Source organism: Somniosus microcephalus, chromosome 3 (genome assembly GCF_052327205.1).
Source record: "Somniosus microcephalus isolate GS21.2 chromosome 3, FLI_Smic_1.0, whole genome shotgun sequence".
In the NCBI taxonomy this organism is placed as follows: Eukaryota; Metazoa; Chordata; class Chondrichthyes; order Squaliformes; family Somniosidae; genus Somniosus; species Somniosus microcephalus.
The window spans coordinates 2,964,899-2,990,392 of NC_140989.1; the positions used below are offsets into that span (position 1 = coordinate 2,964,899).

General features: G+C 48.4%; 1 protein-coding gene across 2 annotated transcripts in view; it reads right to left on the minus strand.

The window, feature by feature from the left end:
- The window catches only part of gpn1 (GPN-loop GTPase 1), an 89,789-nt gene that overhangs the window by 26,487 nt on the left and 37,808 nt on the right, over positions 1-25,494 (minus strand). For both annotated transcript variants that reach the window (XM_085978607.1, XM_085978598.1), the window contains 2 exons: positions 8,307-8,385; positions 7,058-7,152 (listed from right to left, as the gene is read on the minus strand). In XM_085978607.1, coding sequence (XP_085834733.1) covers positions 7,058-7,152; positions 8,307-8,385 — 174 coding nt within the window. The remainder of the gene's footprint in view (positions 1-7,057; positions 7,153-8,306; positions 8,386-25,494) is intronic.

A 25,494-nucleotide genomic window follows, 5' to 3' on the forward strand; every position in this document is an offset into this window, starting at 1 on the left:
GGGCTTTAGTTTCCTGGATCACTGGGTCTGCTTCTGGGAAAGGTGGGACTTGTACAAGTCGGACAGTTTACACCTGAACCAGAGGGGAACCAATATCCTTGCGGGGAGGTTTGCTAGCACTGCTGGGGGGGGTTTAAACTAACTTGGCACGGGGGATGGGGTACAGAGTGGAGCTATAGCAGGGGGTGATTTACAGCCAAATACAGAGAAAAAAACAATGCAGAGCAAATATGCGAAGGCAAAAGGGAATATGGCAGGGCTGGAAGGCATTTATTTTAATGCAAGGAGTCTTGCAAATAAGGTGGACGAACTGAAGTTGTTGTTGAACACATGGGAGTACGATATTGTTGCTATCACGGAGACATGGTTGAGGGAGGGTCAGGACTGGCAGCTCAATATTCCAGGGTATAGAATCTTCAGGCGAGACAGAGGGGGGTGTAAAAGGGGAGGGGGTGTTGCAATATTAATTAAGGAGTCAATTACTGCTGTAAGGAGGGATGATATATTAGCAGGTTCCTCTAATGAGGCCATATGGGTAGAACTTAAAAACAAAAAGGGGACAAGCACTTTGCTGGGAGTGTACTATAGGCCCCCAAACAGTCAGGGGGAGATAGAGGAACAGATATGTAGGCAAATCTCAGAAAAGTGCGAAAATAATAGGGTAATAATAGTGGGGCATTTCAACTTCCCCAATATAAATTGGGATAGTCAGAGTGTGAAAGGCTTAGAGGGTGCAGAATTCTTAAAGTGCATCCAGGAGAGCTTTTTGAGCCAACATGTAGAAAGTCCTACAAGAGAGGGGGCGATACTGGACCTAATTCTGGGGAATGTAGCCGGGCAAGTGGTGGAAGTGTCAGTAGGAGAGCATTTTGGCGATAGTGACCATAATTCGGTGAGATTTAAGGTGGTCATGGAAAAAGACAAAGACGGCCCGGAAATAAGGGTTCTAAATTGGGGGAAGGCCGATTTTAATATGATAAGGCAGGATCTGGCCAAAGTGGACTGGGAGCAGCTACTTATAGGAAAATCCACATCAAGACAGTGGGAGACTTTCAGAAGGGAAATAGAGAGAGTACAACGCCAACATGTTCCTGTAAAGGTCAAGGGTGGGACCAACAAGCAAAGGGAACCTTGGATGACAAGGGATATACAAAAATGCATTAGAAATAAAAGGGGGACTTTTGGCAGTTACAAAAGACTAAAGAAGCCCTAGAGGAGTATAAAAAGTGCAGGGGCATACTTAAAAAAGAAATTAGGAGGGCGAGGAGGGGCCATGAAATAACACTGGCGAGCAAAATAAAGGAAAATCCTAAGATGTTTTATAAGTATATTAAGGGCAAGAGGATAACCAGGGAAAGGGTAGGGCCCATTAGGGACCAAAGAGGCAAACTGTGTGTAGAGCCAGAGGATGTAGGCGGGGTATTAAATGAATTTTTTGCATCTGTGTTCACTATGGAGAGAGACGATGCAGACATAGAAATCGGGCAAGGGGACTGTGACATACTTGAACATATTAGCATCGAGAGGGAGGAGGTGCTAGCGGTTTTAGCAGGCCAAAAAGTGGATAAATCCCCAGGCCCGGACGAGATGTATCCCAGGCTGCTGTGGGAGGCAAAGGAGGAGATTGCAGGGGCTCTGACACAAATTTTCAGAACCTCTCTGGCCACAGGGGATGTACCAGAGGACTGGAGAACAGCTAATGTAGTACCATTATACAAGAAGGGTAGCAGGGATAAACCAGGGAATTACAGGCCAGTGAGCCTAACATCTGTGGTAGGGAAATTATTGGAAAAATTTCTGAGGGACAAAATTAGTCTCCACTTGGAGAGGCAAGGATTAATCGGGGATAGTCAGCATGGCTTTGTCAAGGGTAAATCATGTCTGACAAATCTGATTGAATTTTGAGAGGGGGTGACTAGGGGGGTGGATGAGGGAAATGCTGTGGATGTGGTTTACATGGACTTCAGTAAAGCTTTTGACAAAGTCCCACATAGGAGACTGGTCAAGAAGGTAAGAGCCCATGGGATCCAGGGTGCCATGGCGCGTTGGATCCTAAACTGGCTGAGTGGCAGGAGGCAGAGGGTGATGGTCGAAGGATGCTTTTGTGACTGGAAGCCTGTGTCCAGTGGGGTACCTCAGGGATCGGTGCTGGGTCCCTTGTTGTTTCTGATCTACATAAATGATTTGGATGAGAATGTAAAAGGTATGATCAGTAAGTTTGCAGATGACACGAAAATTGGTGGGGTGGTAAATTGCGAGGAGGAAAGCCTCAGGCTACAGGACGATATAAACGGGTTGGTCAGATGGGCGGAAAAGTGGCAAATGGAATTTAACCCTGAAAAGTGCGAGGTGATGCATTTTGGACGGACAAATAAGGCAAGGGAATACACAATGAGTGGTAGGACCCTAGGAAGTACAGAGGGTCAGAGGGACCTTGGTGTACATGTACATAGATCTCTGAAGGCAGCGGAACAGGTAGATAAGGTGGTTAAAAAGGCATATGGGATACTTGCCTTCATTAGCCGAGGCATAGAATATAAGAGCAGGGAGGTTATGATGGAGCTGTACAAAACGCTGGTGAGGCCACAGCTGGAGTACTGTGTGCAGTTCTGGTCGCCTCACTATAGGAAGGATGTGATTGCTTTGGAGAGGGTGCAGAGAAGATTCACCAGGATGTTACCTGGGATGGAGCGCCTCAGCTATGAAGAAAGACTAAACAGGCTGGGGTTGTTTTCCTTGGAGCAAAGAAGGCTGAGGGGGGACCTGATTGAGGTGTACAAAATGATGAGGGGCATAGATAGGGTAGACAAAGAGGAACTTTTCCCCTTAGTAGGGGGGTCAATAACAAGGGGGCATAGATTCAGGGTAAGGGGCAGGAGATTTAGAGGGGATTTGAGGAGGAACTTTTTCACCCAGAGGGTGGTTGGAATCTGGAACTCTCTGCCTGAAAGGGTGGTAGAGGCAGGAACCCTCACAACATTCAAGAAGCATTTGGATGAGCACTTGAAATGCCATTGCATACAAGGCTATGGACCAAATGCTGGAAAATGGGATTAGACAGGACAGGGGTGGATGGGCGGCGCGGACACGATGGGCCGAAGGGCCTCTTTCTGTGCTGTAAAACTCTATGACTCTGCAGACCTGAGTCTTTTCTCAGCAGAATGACGAGGGCGGATGCCTCCTCTCGACGCCCGTTAAACTGCCCTGGATGTATCTCTGCCGCAGGGTAAGATCCCATCCTCGTCGCCACTGTTAAGTCTGTGTGTTATATTGAGAATTACTACACAGACCACAGGAGTAAACTTTAACAGGTCTTTACTAGTTGAAGGTCAGGGCGGAACTGCCCAATAAATCATTACACAGCACTTATATACCGGTGTGGTCACCACCGGTATTACAGTATACAGCAGCCAAGATAAAGTAGTGCAACCCTTAAAATAGTTCTCTTAAAGGTGGAACGGTTACATACACTGCAGGAGGATAGAAGATTGGGAAGCATTTAAAAGCCAGCAAAGAATAACTAAAAGATTAATTAAGAAAGGGAAGATAGATTATGAAAGTAAACTAGCAAAAAATATAAAAACAGATAGCAAGAGTTTCTACAGCTATATAAAAAGAAAAAAGGTGGCTGAAGTGAACATTGGTCCCTTAGAGGATGGGACCGGGAAACTAGTGGTGAGGAACATGGAGATGGCAAAGACGCTGAACAAATATTTTGTATCAGTCTTTACAGTAGGGGACACTAAAAATATCCCAACACTGGACAAACAGGGGGCAATGGGGGGGGGGGGGGGGGGGGAGGAGCTAAACACGATTAAAATCACTAAGGAGATGGTACTCGGTAAAAAAATGGGACTTAAGGCGGATAAATCCCCCGGACCTGATGGCCTACATCCTAGGGTCTTGAGAGAAGTGGCAGCAGGGATTGTGGATGCATTGGTGATTATTTTCCAAAACTCCCTGGACTCAGGGAAGGTCCCGGCAGATTGGAAAACTGCTAATGTAACACCCTTATTTAAGAAGGGAAGTAGACAAAAAGCTGGAAACTATAGACCAGTTAGCCTAACATCTGTGGTTGGCAAAATGTTGGAGTCCATTATTAAGGAAACAGTAACAGAGCATTTGGATAAACATAATTTAATAGGACAGAGTCAGCATGGTTTTATGAAGGGGAAGTCATGTTTGACAAATTTGCTCGAATTCTTTGAGGACGTAACATACAGGGTGGATAAAGGGGAACCAGTGGATGTAGTGTATTTGGACTTCCAAAAGGCATTTGACAAGGTTCCACACAAAAGATTACTGATCAAGATAAAAAATCACGGGATTGGGGGTGGAAGATTGACTATCTAACAGAAAACAAAGTTGGGATAAATGGTTCGTTCTCGGGCTGGCAATCAGTAACTAGTGGTGTTCCGCAGGGGTCAGTGCTGGGACCCCAACTCTTTACAATCTATGTTAACGATTTGGAGGAAGGGACCGAGTGCAACATATCCAAGTTTGCCGACGATACAAAGATGGGAGGGAAAGCAGTGAGTGAGGAAGACATAAAAAACCTGCAAAAGGACATAGACAGGCTAAGTGAGTGGGCAGAGATTTGGCAGATGCAATATAATGTTGGAAAGTGTGAGGTTATGCACTTTGGCAGAAAAAATCAAAGAGCAAGTTATTATCTAAATTATCTAAACTAATCTAAGTGCTACAGTACAAAGGGATCTGGGGGTCCGGGTGCATGAAACACAGAAGGTTAGTATGCAGGTGCAGCAGGTGATCAGGAAGGCCAATGGAATCTTGGCTTTTATTGCAAGGGGGATGGAGTATAAAAACAGGGAAGTCTTGCTGCAGTTATACAGGGTATTGGTGAGGCCACACCTGGAATACTGCGTGCAGTTTTGGTTTCCATATTTAAGAAAAGATATACTTGCTCTCGAGGCGGTTCAGAGAAGGTTCACTCGGTTGATTCTGGAGATGAGGGGGTTGACGTATGAGGAAAGGTTGAGTAGGTTGGGACTCTACTCATTGGAGTTCAGAAGAATGAGAGGCGATCTTATCGAAACATGTAAGATTGTGAGGGGGCTTGATCGGGTGGATGCGGTGAGGATGTTTCCACTGATGGGTGAGACTAGAACTAGGGGGCATAATCTTAGAATAAGGGGCTGCCCTTTCAAAACTGAGATGAGGAGAAACTTCTTCACTCAGAGGGTAGTAAATCTATGGAATTTGCTACCCCAGAGAGCTGTGGAAGCTGCAACATTAAATAAATTTAAAATGGAGATAGACATTTTCCTAGCTGATAAGGGAATTAGGGGTTACGGGGAGAGGGCAGGGAAGTGGACGTGAGTCTAGATTCAGATCAGCCATGATCCTATTGAATGGCGGAGCAGGCCCGAGGGGCCGTATGGCCTACTCCTGCTCCTATTTCTTATGTTCTTATGAAATATAATTAAAGATGGAATAACTAAATATCTAGAAGATAAATAATTTGAAGAAGCTAACACAGATTGCAGGAAGGAAGATGGTGCTGATAAACCGGATGTGGTTCTTGGAGGAGATGACGGATACGGTGGCTGGGAAATGCAGCGGATGTAGTGAACGTGGACTCTCAAAGTCTTTGACAAGGGACCACAGGAGACTATTGGAGCAGATTAGGGGGTTTGGATTTAGGGGAGGGGAGAAAACTGGATTGAAAACTGGTTAGAAGGGAGGAGACAGAGTGGGAGTTCAGGGTAGTTTCTCAGAGTGGGTGAAGTGGACAGTGGTATCCCACAGAGTTCTACAGAGAGATTACAACATGGAAACAGACCCTCGGCCCAGCCAGTCCCTGTTGGTGTTTATCCTCCACACAAACAGTATCCTAATCCCAAGTACCCGCCCTGTTCCCATTCCCCTTTATCCCCCTTTCCTTCAGACACCTCTCTAACCCATTTCTCCTGCTCTGTCTTAAATCTCCTACATTTACTCATCTATCTATGCCCCCAGTTCTAGACCCCTCACTGGAAACATTGTCTATTTATGTCCTATCCCATCATCATTTTAAACACCTCTATCAAATCACCTCTTAATCTCTGCTCTAATTAAAACAGCCTCGATTTTTCAGTATTTGTATTTCCTGACGCCAGGCAGCATCCTGGTGACTGCTGGCCATCCTCCCTATAGAGTGGAGCCCAGAACTGCACGCAGACTCTCCCTGTAGTCCGAGTAAGGTTCCATTACCTGTGGAATTCTCTACCACAAAAGGTAGTGGAGGCCAATTCATTAAATATATTCAAGGAGGAGTTGGATATACAGGAAACTCTTTGGTGTCCGGCACTGACGGGACCGGCGTGTTGCCGGTTGATTAAAAATTCAAGATGACGGAGAGGGTTATCTACCGAGGCTATTTTTAACAAACAAAGAGTCCGACTCCTGTTATTGAGGTGTTCGGACTTCCGACAGCGCCAAGAAGCCGAGTAGTGGCAGTTTGGAGAACTACCCCCACTGACTAACTCGGCCCACCGCGGGAGACTCGGACTCGGCAACATTGCCGGTTATTGAGGTGTTGTTTTCGGAGTATGTATTTTGCCGGTTAATAGAGAATTCTGGATATTTAGGTGCCGTTTAAACTAGAGTTTCCTGTATTTCTTAAGGCTAAAGGGATATGGGGAGCAGGCAGGGACAGGGTACTGAATTTGGATGATCAGCCATGATCTCATTGAATGGCGGAGCAGGCTCGAGGGGCCGAATGGCCTACTCCTATCTCCTATGTTTCTATTAGCGATTTTACAGCCTCATCCACCCGAGATGCTGCTTTTAATTTCCTGTGAACCTGAAGCCCCAAATCCCTCTGCTCCCCCACAGTCAAAATAAAACCATTACTTTAATTTTTTTACCAAAAGTCCCACCTCACATTTAGACATTGAATCCCACCATCTTATCAACATCCCTTTTCTTTGGTCCTCAATTATTTACTATCCCTCCTATTTTAGAATTATCTGTAAATTCAGACACGGCTCCCTCTAGCCCGAGATCCAAATCACTGATGCACAGTTCCTCTCCGATACAGAGCATGGGGTCATACCTGCACGCGTACAGCATGTTAGACATGAAGGTGACCGGGTTTGTGCTGCGTGATGTGTCCATCACATAGACGACGACAGTGCAGAAGGTGGAGGCCTGTGAGGAAGATCAGTGTTAATGTAAGAGACAAACAGTCAGGGTTAGGCTGCACCTTCAACACCTGAGGCAAGGCAGGACGCTGGGAGGACAGCTGGGCATTACCTGCCACAGGTCATGGGGAGGGGGCACAGGGTAGCGGATCCACACATCAAACACCCACAATCCCACCCTCACAACTGCCCGGAGGCTTCACCTAGATTACCAACTCATCCTAGGAGCTTCAACCCCCCAACCCCACCTCCCCATATCCCTCAATCTCACCGACCCACCTTCTCATCCTCTACACTGTCCCAAACACTCCCAGGGCAGGTACAGCACAGGTTAGATACAGAGTAAAGCTCCCTCTACACTGTCCCATCAAACACTCCCAGAGCAGGTACAGCATGGGTTAGATACAGAGTAAAGCTCCCTCTGCACTGTCCCATCAAACACTCCCAAGGCAGGTACAGCACGGGTTAGATACAGAGTAAAGCTCCCTCTACACTGTCCCATCAAACACTCCCAGAGCAGGTACAGCATGGGTTAGATACAGAGTAAAGCTCCCTCTACACTGTCCCAAACACTCCCAGGGCAGGTACAGCACAGGTTAGATACAGAGTAAAGTTCCCTCTACACTGTCTCTTCAAACACTCCTAGGGCAGGTACAGCACAGGTTAGATACAGAGTAAAGCTCCCTCGACACTGTCTCATCAAACACTCCCAGGGCAGGTACAGCACGTGTTAGATACAGAGTAAAGTTCCCTCTACACTGTCCCATCAAACACTCCCAGGGCAGGTACAGCACGGGTTAGATACAGAGTAAAGCTCCCTCTACACTGTCCCATCAAACACTCCCGGGGCAGGTACAGCATGGGTTAGATACAGAGTAAAGCTCCCTCTACACTGTCCCATCAAACACTCCCGGGGCAGGTACAGCACAGGTTAGATACAGAGTAAAGCTCCCTCTACACTGTCCCATCAATCACTCCCAGGGCAGGCACAGCACGGGTTAGAAACAGAGTAAAGCTCCCTCTACACTGTCCCATCAAACACTCCCAGGGCAGGTACAGCACAGGTTAGACTGTACAGTCTGTGAGCGGAATCACTGGTTGGATGCAAGCTGATGATTGTCACGGGATTCAAAAGCCCCATTCCTGTATTTTAACACCTACCAAAGCTTCTGTGATGATGGTTCCAGAAGCCGACCAGGTGAATACTTCAATCTGTCCGGGTGTGTCTATCAAAACAAACCTTAAAAAAAGGACACCAGCTCATTAGTCAGAGGAGAACAATCCCAGTTTCTCCAGTCTCTCTATGTAACTGAAGTCCCTCATTCCTAGTACAATTCTGGTAAATCTCTTCTGCATTCTCTGCAAGGCCTTCACATCGTTCCTAAAGTCTGATGCCCAGAATTGGAAACAATACACTCGATTGCGCTGAACCAGTGTTTTATAAAAGTTTAGCATGACTTCCTTGCTTTTGTACTCTATGACTATTTAGAAAGCCAAGGATCCCATATGCTTTTTGTTAAAACCTTGCTGTATTGTGCTCCCTGTTTCCTCCACTCACTGGCTGTATTGAGCTCCCTGTTTCCTCCACTCACTGGCTGTATTGTGCTCCCTGTTTCCTCCACTCACTGGCTGTATTGTGCTCCCTGTTTCCTCCACTCACTGGCTGCATTGTGCTCCCTGTTTCCTCCACTCACTGGCTGCATTGTGCTCCCTGTTTCCTCCACTCACTGGCTGCATTGTGCTCCCTGTTTCCTCCACTCACTGGCTGTATTGAGCTCCGTTTCCTCCACTCACAATTCACAATTCAAATCGCTTTATTGGCATGATAAGTTACATCTTATGTTGCCAAAGCATCAAAATACATTTATGGTTTAGCACATAAACGCAGTTCTATTCATAGTGTATAAACAGGTATATCCCTGAGTGTATAAATATACATTTGCATTGTTTATATATATTATTTTCTTAGTTTACTGGTTGTCCCTCCGTTCATGGCAAGCTGTAACATAGTGTGCCGCCAGTGTTATACAGCTTCTCTCCTCTCCCAGTAGGAATGGGAGTTTTTGGTTGTCATTCAGATTTCTGAAATCAGGGCATATTTGTGAGAATTTTTGGTAGAAATTCTCCCTGATGCCCTGATATTTTCCACAAGCTGTGAGGAAGTGCATCTCTGTCTCCACCACTCCCTGACTGCAGTGAGAGCATATCCTGTCCTCTCTTGGCAGCCTGGTCTGCCTGTGTCTGCCTTTTTCGATCGCTAGGCTATGTTCGCTAAGTCTGTACCTTGTCAAGGTTCTTCTCAGTTTGTTATCCTTTACCATGGTCAGGTAATCAGCTATGTTGTATTGTCTGTTTAGGGCCAAGTAGCAATTGAGTTTGCTTTGGGTTTTTGTTGTTTCTGCCCAATATGTCAGATATTTTTCCTTTTGCTTAGCGACGATTGTGTTGGGTCGAATTCTTTGTGTTACCCTGTCACTGTCCTGGGGCTGGTTATTGTTAGTATTGTTAGTAGTTACTTCACTGAGTCCCTGTTTCCTGTTTCCTCCACTCACTGGCTGTATTGTGCTCCCTGTTTCCTCCACTCACTGGCTGTATTGTGCTCCCTGTTTCCTCCTCGCACTGGCTCTATTGAGCTCCCTGTTTCCTCCTCTCACTGGCTGTATTGAGCTCCCTGTTTCCTCCTCGCACTGGCTGTATTGTGCTCCCTGTTTCCTCCTCGCACTGGCTGTATTGTGCTCCCTGTTTCCTCCTCGCACTGGCTGTATTGTGCTCCCCGTTTCCTCCTCGCACTGGCTGTATTGAGCTCCCTGTTTCCTCCACTCACTGGCTGTATTGTGCTCCCTGTTTCCTCCACTCACTGGCTGTATTGTGCTGCCTGTTTCCTCCACTCACTGGCTGTATTGTGCTCCCTGTTTCCTCCACTCACTGGCTGTATTGAGCTCCCTGTTTCCTCCACTCACTGGCTGTATTGTGCTCCCTGTTTCCTCCTCGCACTGGCTGTATTGTGCTCCCTGTTTCCTCCTCGCACTGGCTGTATTGAGCTCCCTGTTTCCTCCTCGCACTGGCTGTATTGAGCTCCCTGTTTCCTCCACTCACTGGCTGTATTGTGCTGCCTGTTTCCTCCACTCACTGGCTGTATTGAGCTCCCTGTTTCCTCCACTCACTGGCTGTATTGTGCTCCCTGTTTCCTCCTCGCACTGGCTGTATTGTGCTCCCCGTTTCCTCCTCGCACTGGCTGTATTGAGCTCCCTGTTTCCTCCACTCACTGGCTGTATTGTGCTGCCTGTTTCCTCCTCGCACTGGCTGTATTGTGCTCCCTGTTTCCTCCACTCACTGGCTGTATTGTGCTCCCTGTTTCCTCCTCGCACTGGCTGTATTGTGCTCCCTGTTTCCTCCTCTCACTGGCTGTATTGTGCTCCCTGTTTCCTCCACTCACTGGCTGTATTGAGCTCCCTGTTTCCTCCTCGCACTGGCTGTATTGTGCTCCCTGTTTCCTCCTCTCACTGGCTGTATTGTGCTCCCTGTTTCCTCCACTCACTGGCTGTATTGTGCTGCCTGTTTCCTCCACTCACTGGCTGTATTGAGCTCCCTGTTTCCTCCACTCACTGGCTGTATTGAGCTCCCTGTTTCCTCCACTCACTGGCTGTATTGTGCTCCCTGTTTCCTCCTCGCACTGGCTGTATTGTGCTCCCTGTTTCCTCCACTCACTGGCTGTATTGAGCTCCGTTTCCTCCTCGCACTGGCTGTATTGTGCTCCCCGTTTCCTCCTCGCACTGGCTGTAGTGAGCTCCCTGTTTCCTCCACTCACTGGCTGTATTGTGCTCCCTGTTTCCTCCACTCACTGGCTGTATTGTGCTGCCTGTTTCCTCCACTCACTGGCTGTATTGAGCTCCCTGTTTCCTCCACTCACTGGCTGTATTGTGCTCCCTGTTTCCTCCTCGCACTGGCTGTATTGTGCTCCCTGTTTCCTCCACTCACTGGCTGTATTGTGCTCCCTGTTTCCTCCACTCACTGGCTGTATTGAGCTCCCTGTTTCCTCCTCGCACTGGCTGTATTGTGCTCCCTGTTTCCTCCACTCACTGGCTGTATTGAGCTCCCTGTTTCCTCCACTCACTGGCTGTATTGTGCTCCCTGTTTCCTCCACTCACTGGCTGTATTGTGCTCCCTGTTTCCTCCACTCACTGGCTGTATTGAGCTCCCTGTTTCCTCCTCGCACTGGCTGTATTGTGCTCCCTGTTTCCTCCTCTCACTGGCTGTATTGTGCTCCCTGTTTCCTCCACTCACTGGCTGTATTGTGCTCCCTGTTTCCTCCTCGCACTGGCTGTATTGAGCTCCCTGTTTCCTCCACTCACTGGCTGTATTGTGCTACCTGTTTCCTCCAATCACTGGCTGTATTGAGCTCCCTGTTTCCTCCACTCACTGGCTGTATTGAGCTCCCTGTTTCCTCCACTCACTGGCTGTATTGTGCTCCCTGTTTCCTCCTCGCACTGGCTGTATTGTGCTCCCTGTTTCCTCCACTCACTGGCTGTATTGAGCTCCCTGTTTCCTCCTCGCACTGGCTGTATTGTGCTCCCTGTTTCCTCCTCTCACTGGCTGTATTGTGCTCCCTGTTTCCTCCACTCACTGGCTGTATTGTGCTGCCTGTTTCCTCCACTCACTGGCTGTATTGAGCTCCCTGTTTCCTCCACTCACTGGCTGTATTGAGCTCCCTGTTTCCTCCACTCACTGGCTGTATTGTGCTCCCTGTTTCCTCCTCGCACTGGCTGTATTGTGCTCCCTGTTTCCTCCACTCACTGGCTGTATTGAGCTCCGTTTCCTCCTCGCACTGGCTGTATTGTGCTCCCCGTTTCCTCCTCGCACTGGCTGTAGTGAGCTCCCTGTTTCCTCCACTCACTGGCTGTATTGTGCTCCCTGTTTCCTCCACTCACTGGCTGTATTGTGCTGCCTGTTTCCTCCACTCACTGGCTGTATTGAGCTCCCTGTTTCCTCCACTCACTGGCTGTATTGTGCTCCCTGTTTCCTCCTCGCACTGGCTGTATTGTGCTCCCTGTTTCCTCCACTCACTGGCTGTATTGTGCTCCCTGTTTCCTCCACTCACTGGCTGTATTGAGCTCCCTGTTTCCTCCTCGCACTGGCTGTATTGTGCTCCCTGTTTCCTCCACTCACTGGCTGTATTGAGCTCCCTGTTTCCTCCACTCACTGGCTGTATTGTGCTCCCTGTTTCCTCCACTCACTGGCTGTATTGTGCTCCCTGTTTCCTCCACTCACTGGCTGTATTGTGCTCCCTGTTTCCTCCTCTCACTGGCTGTATTGTGCTCCCTGTTTCCTCCACTCACTGGCTGTATTGTGCTCCCTGTTTCCTCCTCGCACTGGCTGTATTGAGCTCCCTGTTTCCTCCACTCACTGGCTGTATTGTGCTCCCTGTTTCCTCCTCTCACTGGCTGTATTGTGCTCCCTGTTTCCTCCTCGCACTGGCTGTATTGTGCTCCCTGTTTCCTCCTCTCACTGGCTGTATTGTGCTCCCTGTTTCCTCCACTCACTGGCTGTATTGTGCTCCCTGTTTCCTCCACTCACTGGCTGTATTGTGCTCCCTGTTTCCTCCTCTCACTGGCTGTATTGTGCTCCCTGTTTCCTCCACTCACTGGCTGTATTGTGCTCCCTGTTTCCTCCTCTCACTGGCTGTATTGTGCTCCCTGTTTCCTCCTCGCACTGGCTGTATTGTGCTCCCTGTTTCCTCCTCTCACTGGCTGTATTGTGCTCCCTGTTTCCTCCACTCACTGGCTGTATTGTGCTCCCTGTTTCCTCCTCGCACTGGCTGTATTGTGCTCCCTGTTTCCTCCACTCACTGGCTGTATTGTGCTCCCTGTTTCCTCCACTCACTGGCTGTATTGTGCTCCCTGTTTCCTCCTCTCACTGGCTGTATTGTGCTCCCTGTTTCCTCCACTCACTGGCTGTATTGTGCTCCCTGTTTCCTCCTCTCACTGGCTGTATTGTGCTCCCTGTTTCCTCCTCGCACTGGCTGTATTGTGCTCCCTGTTTCCTCCTCTCACTGGCTGTATTGTGCTCCCTGTTTCCTCCACTCACTGGCTGTATTGTGCTCCCTGTTTCCTCCACTCACTGGCTGTATTGTGCTCCCTGTTTCCTCCACTCACTGGCTGTATTGTGCTACCTGTTTCCTCCAATCACTGGCTGTATTGAGCTCCCTGTTTCCTCCACTCACTGGCTGTATTGTGCTGCCTCTTTCCTCCACTCACTGGCTGTATTGTGCTGCCTCTTTCCTCCACTCACTGGCTGTATTGTGCTGCCTCTTTCCTCCACTCACTGGCTGTATTGTGCTGCCTATTTCCTCCACTCACTGGCTGTATTGAGCTCTGTTTCCTCCACTCACTGGCTGTATTGTGCTCCCTGTTTCCTCCACTCACTGGCTGTATTGTGCTGCCTATTTCCTCCACTCACTGGCTGTATTGAGCTCTGTTTCCTCCACTCACTGGCTGTATTGTGCTCCCTGTTTCCTCCACTCACTGGCTGTATTGTGCTCCCTGTTTCCTCCTCGCACTGGCTGTATTGAGCTCCGTTTCCTCCTCGCACTGGCTGTATTGTGCTCCCTGTTTCCTCCTCTCACTGGCTGTATTGTGCTCCCTGTTTCCTCCACTCACTGGCTGTATTGTGCTCCCTGTTTCCTCCTCTCACTGGCTGTATTGAGCTCCCTGTTTCCTCCACTCACTGGCTGTATTGTGCTGCCTCTTTCCTCCACTCACTGGCTGTATTGTGCTCCCTGTTTCCTCCACTCACTGGCTGTATTGTGCTCCCTGTTTCCTCCTCGCACTGGCTGTATTGAGCTCCGTTTCCTCCTCGCACTGGCTGTATTGTGCTCCCTGTTTCCTCCTCTCACTGGCTGTATTGTGCTCCCTGTTTCCTCCACTCACTGGCTGTATTGTGCTGCCTATTTCCTCCACTCACTGGCTGTATTGAGCTCTGTTTCCTCCACTCACTGGCTGTATTGTGCTCCCTGTTTCCTCCACTCACTGGCTGTATTGTGCTCCCTGTTTCCTCCTCGCACTGGCTGTATTGTGCTCCCTGTTTCCTCCTCGCACTGGCTGTATTGTGCTCCCTGTTTCCTCCTCTCACTGGCTGTATTGTGCTCCCTGTTTCCTCCACTCACTGGCTGTATTGTGCTGCCTATTTCCTCCACTCACTGGCTGTATTGAGCTCTGTTTCCTCCTCTCACTGGCTGTATTGTGCTCCCTGTTTCCTCCTCGCACTGGCTGTATTGAGCTCCCTGTTTCCTCCTCGCACTGGCTGTATTGAGCTCCCTGTTTCCTCCACTCACTGGCTGTATTGAGCTCCCTGTTTCCTCCACTCACTGGCTGTATTGTGCTCCCTGTTTCCTCCACTCACTGGCTGTATTGTGCTGCCTGTTTCCTCCACTCACTGGCTGTATTGAGCTCCCTGTTTCCTCCTCGCACTGGCTGTATTGAGCTCCCTGTTTCCTCCACTCACTGGCTGTATTGTGCTGCCTGTTTCCTCCACTCACTGGCTGTATTGAGCTCCCTGTTTCCTCCTCGCACTGGCTGTATTGAGCTCCCTGTTTCCTCCACTCACTGGCTGTATTGTGCTCCCTGTTTCCTCCACTCACTGGCTGTATTGTGCTGCCTGTTTCCTCCACTCACTGGCTGTATTGTGCTCCCTGTTTCCTCCTCGCACTGGCTGTATTGTGCTCCCTGTTTCCTCCACTCACTGGCTGTATTGTGCTCTCTATTTCCTCCTCTCACTGGCTGTATTGTGCTGCCTGTTTCCTCCACTCACTGGCTGTATTGTGCTGCCTGTTTCCTCCTCTCACTGGCTGTATTGTGCTGCCTGTTTCCTCCACTCACTGGCTGTATTGTGCTCCCTGTTTCCTCCTCGCACTGGCTGTATTGTGCTCTCTATTTCCTCCTCTCACTAGTCATGCAGCACAGAAAGAGGCCCATCATGTCCGTGCCGGCCATCAAGCCCTGTCTATTCTAATCGCATTTTCCAGCACTTCGTCCGTAGCCTTGTATGCTAGGGCGTTTCAAGTGCTCATCTAAATGCTTCTTGAATGTTGAGGGTTCTTGCCTCTACCACCCTTTCAGGCAGTGAGTTCCAGATTCCAACCACCCTCTGAGTGAAAAAGTTTTCTCTCAAATCCCCTCTAAACCACCTTGAAACTATGCCCCCTGGTTATTGACCCCTCTACTAAAGGGGAAAAGTTCCTTTCTATCTACCCTATCTATGCCCCTCATAATTTTGTACACCTCAATCAGGTCCCCTCTCAGCCTTCTCTGCTCCAAGGAAAACAACCCCAGCCTGTCCAGTCTCTCTTCACAGCTGAAACACTCCAGCCCAGGTAACATCCTGGTGAATCTCCTCTGCACCCTCTCCAAAGCAATCACATCCTTCCTATAGTGTGGCGACCAGAACTGCACACAGTATTCCAGCTGTGGCCTAACTAACGTTTTGTACAGCTCCATCATAACCTCCCTGCTCTTATATTCTATGCCTCGGCTAATAAAGGCAAGTATCCCATAGTCCGTTTTAACCACCTTATCTACCTGTCCTGCTGCCTTCAGGGATCTATGTACATGCACACCAAGGTCCCTCTGATCCTCTGTCCTTCCTAGGGTCCTACCATTCATTGTGTATTCCCTTGCCTTGTTAGTCCTCCCAAAATGCATCACCTCACACTTTTTAGGGCTAAATTCCATTTGCCACTGTTCTGCCCATCTGACCAACCCATCTATATCGTCCTGTAGCCTGAGGCTTCCCTCCTCGCTATTTACCACTCCACCAATTTTCGTATCATCTGCGAACTTACTGATCATACCTCTTGCATTGATATCTAAATCATTAATGTACACTACAAACAGCAAAGGACACATCACTGATCCCTGCGGTACACCACTGGACACAGACTTCCAGTCAAAAAATAACCTTTGACCATCACCCTCTGCCTCCTGCCACTAAGCTAATTTTGGATCCAATGTGCCAAATTGCCCTGGATCCCATGGGCTCTTACCTTCTTGACCAGTCTCTCATGCGGGACTTTGTCAAAAGCCTTACTGAAGTCTATGTAGACCACATCAACCGCACTACCCTCATCCACACACCTAGTCACCCCCTCAAAAAATTCAATCAAATTGGTCAGACATGATCTCTCCCTGACAAAGCCATGCTGACTATCCTTGATTAATCCTTGCCTCTCCAAGTGGAAACTAATTCTGTCCCTCAGAATTTTTTCCAATAATTTCCCTACCACTGATGTTAGGCTCACTGGCCTGTAATTCCCTGGTTTATCCCTACTACCCTTCTTGAACATAGAAACATAGAAGATAGGAGCAGGAGTAGGCCAGTCGGCCCTTCGAGCCTGCTCCGCCATTCAATGAGATCATGGCTGATCATCCAAATTCCCTGTCCCTGCCTTCTCCCCATATCCCTTGGTCCCTTTAGCCTTAAGAAATATATCCAACTCTTTCTTGAATGTATTTAATGAACTGGCCTCCACCGCCCTCTGTGGCAGAGAATTCCACAGGTTCACCACTCTTTGGGTGAAGAAATTCCTCCTCATTTCAGTCCTAAGTGTCCTACCCCTTATCCTTAGACTATGACCCCTGGTTCTGGACTCCCCGACCATCGGGAACATCCTTCCAGCATCTAGTCTGTCCAGGCCTGACAGAATTTTCTAGGTTTCGATGAGATCCCCTCTCAATCTTCTAAACTCCAGTGAGTATAAGCCCAATCGACACAATCTCTCCTCATATGTCATTCCTGCCATCCCAGGTATCAGCCTGGTGAATCTTCGCTGCACTCCTTCCATGGCAAGAACATCCTTCCTCAGATAAGGCGACCAAAACTGCACACAATACTCAAGGTGCGGTCTTACCAAGGCCCTGTACAACTGTAGCAAGACATCCTTGTTCCTGTACTCGAGCCCTCTTGCTACGAAGGCCAACATACCATTTGCCTTCTTAACCGTCTGCTGCACCTGCATGCTTACCTTCAGCGACTGGTGCACAAGAACACCCAGGTCTCTTTGCACTTCCCCTTCTCCCAATCTATTGCCATTCAAATAATAATCTGCCTTCCTGTTTTTGCCACCAAAGTGGATAACCTCACATTTATCCACATTATAGTGCATTTGCCATGTTTCTGCCCAATCACCTAACCTGTCCAAATCGTACTGGAGTTTCATGACATCCTCCTCACAGCATACCCTCCCACCCAGCTTTGTGTCGTCTGCAAATTTGGAGATATTACATCCAATTCCCTCGTCCAGATCATTAATATATATTGTGAATAGCTGGGGTCCTAGGACCGATCCTTGCGGTACCCCACTAGTCACTGCCTGCCACTCGGAAAACGACCCGTTTATTCCAACTCTTTGCTTTCTGTCCGCCAACCAGTTCTCTATCCAAGTCAATACCTTGCCCCCAATCCCATGTGCCTTAACTTTTCACGCTAATCTCTTATGCGGGACCTTATCGAAAGCCTTCTGAAAGTCCAAATACACCACATCCACTGGTTCTCCCTTATCTATTTTACCAGTTACATCCTCAAAATATTCCAGTAGATTAGTCAAGCATGATTTACCTTTTGTAAATCCATGTTGACTTTGTCCGATCCTGTCACTGCTTTCCAAGTGCTCTGCTATTACATCTTTTATAATGGACTCTAGCATTTTCCCCACTGCCGATGTCAGGCTTACCGGTCTATAATTCCCCGCTTTTTCTCTGCCACCTTTTTTGAATAGCGGGGTAACATTAGCTACCCTCCAATCCATGGGTACTGTTCCAGAGTCTATTGAGCTCTGGAAGATGACCAGCAATGCATCTACTATTTCTAGGGCCACTTCCTTAAGTACCCTGGGATGTAGATTATCAGGCCCTGGGGATTTATCGGCCTTCACTCCCATCAATTTTCCTAACACCATTTCCCTACAAACACTGATTTCTTTCAGTTCCACCCTTTCATCAGACCCTATGTTCCCCGGTATTTCTGGGAGGTTATTTGTGTCCTCCTTTGTGAAGACAAAACCAAAATATGTATTTAGTTGGCCTGCCATTTCTTTGTTCCCCATTATAAATTCCCCCGATTCTGACTACAAGGGACCTACGCTTGACTTCACCAATCTTTTTCTCTTCACATATCTATAAAAGCTTTGAGTCAGTTTTTATGTTGCCTGCAAGCTTACTCTCATATTCTATTTTCCCTTTCTTAATTAATCCCTTTGTCCTCCTTTGTTGAATCTTGAACTGCTCCCAATCCTCAGGATTATTGCTTTTTCTGGCCAATTTGTATGTCCTCTCCTTGGATGTTATGCTATCCCTAATTTCCCTTGTTAGCCACGGTTGAGTCACTTTTTTGGTTTTATTTTTATGCCTAACTGGGATGAACAACTTCTGTAGTTCATCCATTCGGTCTTTGAATGTTTGCCATTGCCTATCCACCGTCAACCCTTTGAGTGCCATTCCCCACTCAATCCTACCCAACTCGCTCCTCAGACCATCGTAGTTTCCTTTATTTAAATTGAGGACCCTAGTTTCTGAGTCAACTACTTCATTCTCCATCTTAATGAAGAATTCGATCATATTATGATCGCTCCGACCCAAGGGGCCTCGTACAACAAGATTGCTAATTAATCCTTTCTCGTTACATAATACCCAGTCTAAGATGGCCTGATCTCTGGTTGGTTCCTCGACATATTGGTCCAGGAAACCATCCCGTAAACACTCCAGGAATTCCTCCTCCACAGTATTGTTACTAATTTGGTTAGCCCAATCTATATGTAGATTAAAGTCACCCATGATGACTGCTGTGCCCTTATTGCACGCTTCTTTAATTTCCCTTTTAATGCATCCCCAACCTCCACCTTACTGTTTGGAGGTCTATATACCACTCCCACTAATGTTTTTTTTCCCCCTTAGTATTTCTCAATTCTACCCATACAGATTCCACATCAGAGCTAATATCCTTCCTTACAATTGTATTAATCCCTTCTTTAACCAGTAATGCTACCCTACCTCCCTTTCCTTTTTGCCTATCTTTCCTGAATATCGAATACCCCTGGATGTTGAGTTCCCAGTCTTGGCCATCCTTGAGCCACGTTTCCGTAATCCCAACCAAATCATATTCGTTTACCTCTATTTGCGCAGCCAATTCATCCACCTTATTACAAATGCTCCTCGCATTAAGACACAAAGCCTTCAGGCTTGTTTTTTTTAACGCTCTTAGACCTATTAGAATTATTATTTACTGTGGCCACGTTTGATTTAAACCGTTGATTTCTCTGACTGCCACTTTTGTTTTCTCCTTCCTATCTTTTGCTTTTATCCTTGTTTCCCTTTCCTCTGTCTCCCTGCTCAGGTTCCCAACCCCCTTCCATTTTAGTTTAAACCCTCCCCCACAGCACTAGCAAACAAACCCCCAAGGACATCGGTTCCAGCCCTGCCCAGGTGCAAACCGTCCCGTTTGAACTGGTCCCACCTCCCCCAGAACCGGTTCCAATGTCCCAGGAACTTGAATCCCTCCCCCTGGCACCATTCCTCTAGCCACGTATTCATCTGAAGTATCCTTCTATTTCTACTCTGACTAGCACGTGGCACTGGTAGCAATCCTGAGATTACTACCTTTGAGGTCCTGTTTTTTAATTTACCTCCTAACTCCCTATATTCCGCTTTTAGGACCTCATCCCGCTTTTTACCTACATCGTTGGTGCCTATATGCACCACGACAACTGGCTGTTCACCCTCCCCTTCCAAGATGTTCTGCAGCCGCTCGGAGACATCCTCGACCGTTGCACCAGGGAGGCAACACACCATCCTGGAGTCTCGATTGCGGCTGCAGAAACGCCTATCTATTCCCCTTACAATTGAATCCCCTATTACTATAGCTCTACCACTCTTTTTCCTCCCATTCTGTGCAGCAGGGCCACCCCTGGTGCCAGGAAGTTGGCTGCTGCTGCCTTCCTCTGATAAGCCAACCACCCCAACAGTACTCAAAGTGGTGCATCTGTTGGAGAGGGGGATGGCCACAGGGGACCCCTGCACTACCTGCCTGCGCCTAGTACTCTGCCTGTTGGTCAGCCGTTCCTTTTCTTCCTATCCAACCTCTACCTGTGGTGTGTCCAACTCCCTAAACGTGCTATTCACGATGTCCCGAGCATCGTGAACGCTCCAGTATGCATCCAATCGCAGCACCACGCCGCAATGCGGTCTGTCAGTAGCTGCAGCTGGGTGCACTTCCTGCACATGTAGTTGTCAGGGACACTGGAAGTGTCCCCGAGTTCCCACATATCGCAGGAGGAGCATATCACGTGCCCGGGCTGTCCTGCCATGATTTACCCTTTAATTAATTGAATTTAAATCAATCAATCCCACTAATTACACTACAGTTAAATAGTTTACCAACAGTCCCCACTACACCAGAGAGACCTCAGAAACTATAAACCAGAGTTAAAGTTTAAAAAAGAGACATACTCACCAACCAATCACTTACCTGCTTCCTGCTGACGTCACACTTTGATTACTTTTTACCTCTCTCCCCTGCTGCTGAGTTGGTATGCCTCGTTCGCTGCCGGTTATAAGCTCCGCCTCGCGCTGCAATCCTCACCCAGGTCCGATGCTCTGGTTGGGCCTCGTTCGCTGCCGGTTATAAGCTCCGCCTCGCGCTGCAATCCTCACCCAGGTCCGATGCTCTGGTCGGGCCTCGTTCGCTGCCGGTTATAAGCTCCGCCTCTCACAGCAATCCTCACCCTGGTCCGATGCTCTGGTTGGGCCTCGTTCGCTGCCGGTGATACGCTCCGGCTGCAATCCTCACCCAGGTCCGATGCTCTGGTCGGGCCTCGTTCGCTGCCAGTTATAAGCTCCGCCTCACGCTGCAATCCTCACCCAGGTCCGATGCTCTGGTCGGGCCTCGTTCGCTGCCGGTTTTAAGCTCCACCTCGCGCTGCAATCCTCACCCAGGTCCGATGCTCTGGTCGGGCTTCGTTCGCTGCCGGTTATAAGCTCCGCCTCGCGCTGCAATCCTCACCCAGGTCCGATGCTCTGGTCGGGCCTCGTTCGCTGCCGGTTATAAGCTCCGCCTCGCGCTGCAATCCTCACCCAGGTCTGATGCTCTGGTCCGGCCTCGTTCGCTGCCGGTTATAAGCTCTGCCTCGCGCTGCAATCCTCACCCAGGTCCGATGCTCTGGTCCGGCCTCGTTCGCTGCCGGTTATAAGCTCCACCTCGCGCTGCAATCCTCACCCAGGTCCGATGCTCTGGTCGGGTCTCATACAATGGTACTACGTTAGCTGTTCTCCAGTCCTCTGGCACCTCCCCTGTGGCCAGAGAGGTTCTGAAAATTTGTGTCAGAGCCCCTGCAATCTCCTCCCTTGCCTCACACAGCAGCCTGGGATACATCTCGTCTGGGCTCACTAAAACTTCTAGTACCTCCTCCCTCTCAATACTAATTTGTTCAAGTATATCACAATCCCCCTGCCTGATTTCTATGCCTACATCACCCTTCTCCATAGTGAACACAAATGCAAAATATTCATGTAAAACCTCACCTACATCTTCCAGCTCTACACACAGATTGCCACTTTGGTCCCTAATGGGCCCTACTCTTTCCCTGGTTATCCTCTTGCCCTTAATATACTTATAATACAGCTTGGGATTTTCCTTTATTTTGCCCGCCAGTTTTATCATGCCCCTTTTTCGCTCTCCTAATTTCTTTTTTAAGTAACCCCCTGCACTTTCTATGCTCCTCTAGGGCTTCCACTGTATCTGCCAAAAGCCTCCCTTTTTTTCCTAATCCATTCTTGAATATCCCTTGACATCCAGGGTTCCTTGGGCTTGTTGGTCCCACCCTTGACCTTTACAGGAACATGTTGGTGTTGTACTCTCTCTATTTCCTTTCTGAAAGACTCCCATTGCTCTGATGTGGATTTTCCTACAAGTAGCTGATCGCAGTCCACTTTGGCCAGATCCTGCCTTATCATATTAAAATCAGGCTTCCCTTCAGCGACTGGTGCACAAGAACACCCAGGTCTCTCTGCACTTCCCCTTCTCCCAATCTATTGCCATTCAAATAATAATCTGCCTTCCTGTTTTTGCCACCAAAGTGGATAACCTCACATTTATCCACATTATAGTGCATTTGCCATGTTTCTGCCCAATCACCCAACCTGTCCAAATCGTACTGGAGTTTCACGACATCCTCCTCACAGCATACCCTCCCACCCAGCTTTGTGTCGTCTGCAAATTTGGAGATATTACATCCAATTCCCTCGTCCAGATCATTAATATATATTGTGAACAGCTGGGGTCCTAGGACCGATCCCTGTGGTACCCCACTAGTCACTGCCTGCCACACGGAAAACGACCCGTTTATTCCAACTCTTTGCTTTCTATCTGCCAACCAGTTCTCTATCCAAGTCAATACCTTGCCCCCAATCCCATGTGCCTTAGTTTTTCACGCTCTCTTATGCGGGACCTTATCGAAAGCCTTCTGAAAGTCCAAATACACCACATCCACTGGTTCTCCCTTATCTATTTTACCAGTTACATCCTCAAAAAATTCCAATAGATTAGTCAAGCACAATTTACCTTTCGTAAATCCATGTTGACTTTGTCCGATCCTGTCACTGCTATTACATCTTTTATAATGGACTCTAGCATTTTCCCCACTACCGATGTCAGACTTACTGGTCCATAATTCCCCGCTTTTTCTCTACCACCTTTTTTGAATAGTGGGGTAACATTAGCTACCCTCCAATCCATGGGTACTGTTCCAGAGTCTATCGAGTTCTGGAAGATGACCAGCAATCTACTATCTCCAGGGCCACTTCCTTAAGTACCCTAGGATGTAGATTATCAGGCCCTGGGGATTTATGGGAAGGTAAGCATGCAGGTGCAGCAGGCGGTTAAGAAGGCAAATGGTATGTTGGCCTTCGTAGCAAGAGGGTTAGAGTACAGGAACAAGGATGTCTTGCTGCAGTTGTACAGGGCCTTGGTGAGACCGCACCTTGAGTATTGTGTGCAGTTTTGGTCGCCTTATCTGAGGAAGGATGTTCTTGCCATGGAAGGAGTGCAGCGAAGATTCACCAGGCTGATACCTGGGATGGCAGGAATGACGTATGAGGAGAGATTGTGTCGATTGGGCTTATACTCACTGGAGTTTAGAAGATTGAGAGGGGATCTCATCGAAACCTATAAAATTCTGTCAGGCCTGGACAAACTAGATGCAGGAAGGATGTTCCCGATGGCCGGGGAGTCCAGAACCAAGGGTCATAGTCTAAGGATAAGCGGTAAGCCATTTAGGACTGAGATGAGGAGGAATTTCTTCACCCAGAGAGTGGTGAGCCTGTGGAATTCTCTGCCACAGAGGGCGGTGGAGGCCAGTTCATTAAATATATTCAAGAAGGAGTTGGATATATTTCTTAAGACTAAAGGGATATGGGGAGAAGGCAGGGACAGGGTACTGAATTTGAATGATCAGCCATGATCTCATTGAATGGCGGAGCAGGCTCGAGGGGCCGAATGGCCTACTCCTGCTCCTATCTTCTAGGTTTCTATGTTTCCCCCAATTTAGAACCTTTATTTCCAGTCCATCTTTGTCCTTTTCCATGACTACCTTAAATCTCACCGAATTATGGTCACGGTCACCAAAATGCTCTCCTACTGACACTTCTACCACTTGCCCGGCTACATTCCCTAGAATTAGGTCCAGTACCACCCCCTCTCTTGTCGGACTTCTACATGCTGGCTCAAAAAGCTCTCCTGGATGCACTTTAAGAATTCCACACCCTCTAAGCCTTTCACACTCTGACTATCCCAGTTAATATTGGGGAAGTTGAAATCCCCTACTATTATTACCCTATTATTTCTACACTTCTCAGAGGAACAGATATGTAGGCAAATCGCAACTCCCCTGACTGTTTGGGGGCCTATAGTACACTCCCAGCAAAGTGCTTGCCCACTTTTTGTTTTTAAGTTCTACCCATATGGCCTCATTAGAGGAACCTGCTAAGATATCGTCCCTCCTTACAGCAGTAATTGACTCCTTGATTAATATTGCAACACCCCCTCCTCTTTTACACCCTCCTCTGTCTCGCCTGAAGATTCCATACCCCGGAATATTGAGCTGCCAGTCCTGCCCCTCCCTCAACCATGTCTCTGTGATAGCAACAATATCATACTCCCATGTGTTCATCAACACCTTCAATTCATCCGCCTTACTCACAAGACTCCTTGCATTAAAAATAAATGCCATTCAGCCTTGCCATACTCCCTTGTGCCGTTACATATTTGCTCTGCCTTCCAGGCTGACTTGTTTTTTCCTCTATGTTTGGCTGTGCATCACCCCCTACTATAGCTCCACTCCGTATCCCATCCCCCTGCCAAGTTAGTTTAAACCCCCCCAACAGTACTAGCAAACCTCCCCGCAAGGATGTTGGTCCCGTTCCGGTTCAGGTGCAACCCGTCCGACTTGTACAGTTCCCTCCTTCCCCAGAAGCAGACCCAGTGATCCAGGAAACTAAAGCCCTCCCTCTTGCACCAACTCTTTAGCCACGCATTCATCAGCTCTATCCTCCTATTCCTATACTCACTAACACGTGGCACCGGGAGTAATCCAGAGATTACAACCTTTGAGGTCCTGCTTTTTAATCTGCTACCTAGCTCCCTAAATTCTTGTTGCAGGACCTCATCCCTCTTTCTACCCATGTCGTTGGTACTAATGTGAACCATGACCTCTGACTGTTCGCCCTCCCCCTTCAGAATGCCCTGCAGCTGTTCAGTGACATCCTTGACCCTGGCACCAGGGAGGCAACATACCATCCTGGAGTCACGACTGCTGCCACAGAAATGTCTATCTGTTCCCCCTACGATAGAATCCCCTATCACTATTGCTCTCCCACTCTTTCTCCTCCCCTCATGTGCAGCTGAGCCACTCGTAGTGCCACGGACTGGGCTCTTGCTGCATTCCCCTGAGAAACCATCTCCCCCCAGCAGTATCCAAAACGGAAAATCTGTTGGAGGAGGAGATGGACCCAGGGGACTCCTGCACTACCTCCTAGTTCTTTTACTCTGTCTGGCGTTCACCCATTTCCTGTCTACCTGTGCACTCTTTACCTGCGGTGTGACCACATCGTTAAACGTGTTATCCATGAAGATCTCAGCTTCGCGGATGCTCCAGTGACTCCAGCCGCAGCTCCAGCTCCGAAACGTGGATTTCGAATAGCTGCAGCTGGAGACACTTCCTGCACGTGTTCGCCCTGGACACCTAAAGTGTCCCTGACTTCGCAGATGGCACAGGAGGAGCACTCCACGGTGCAGAGCTGCCCTGCCATGT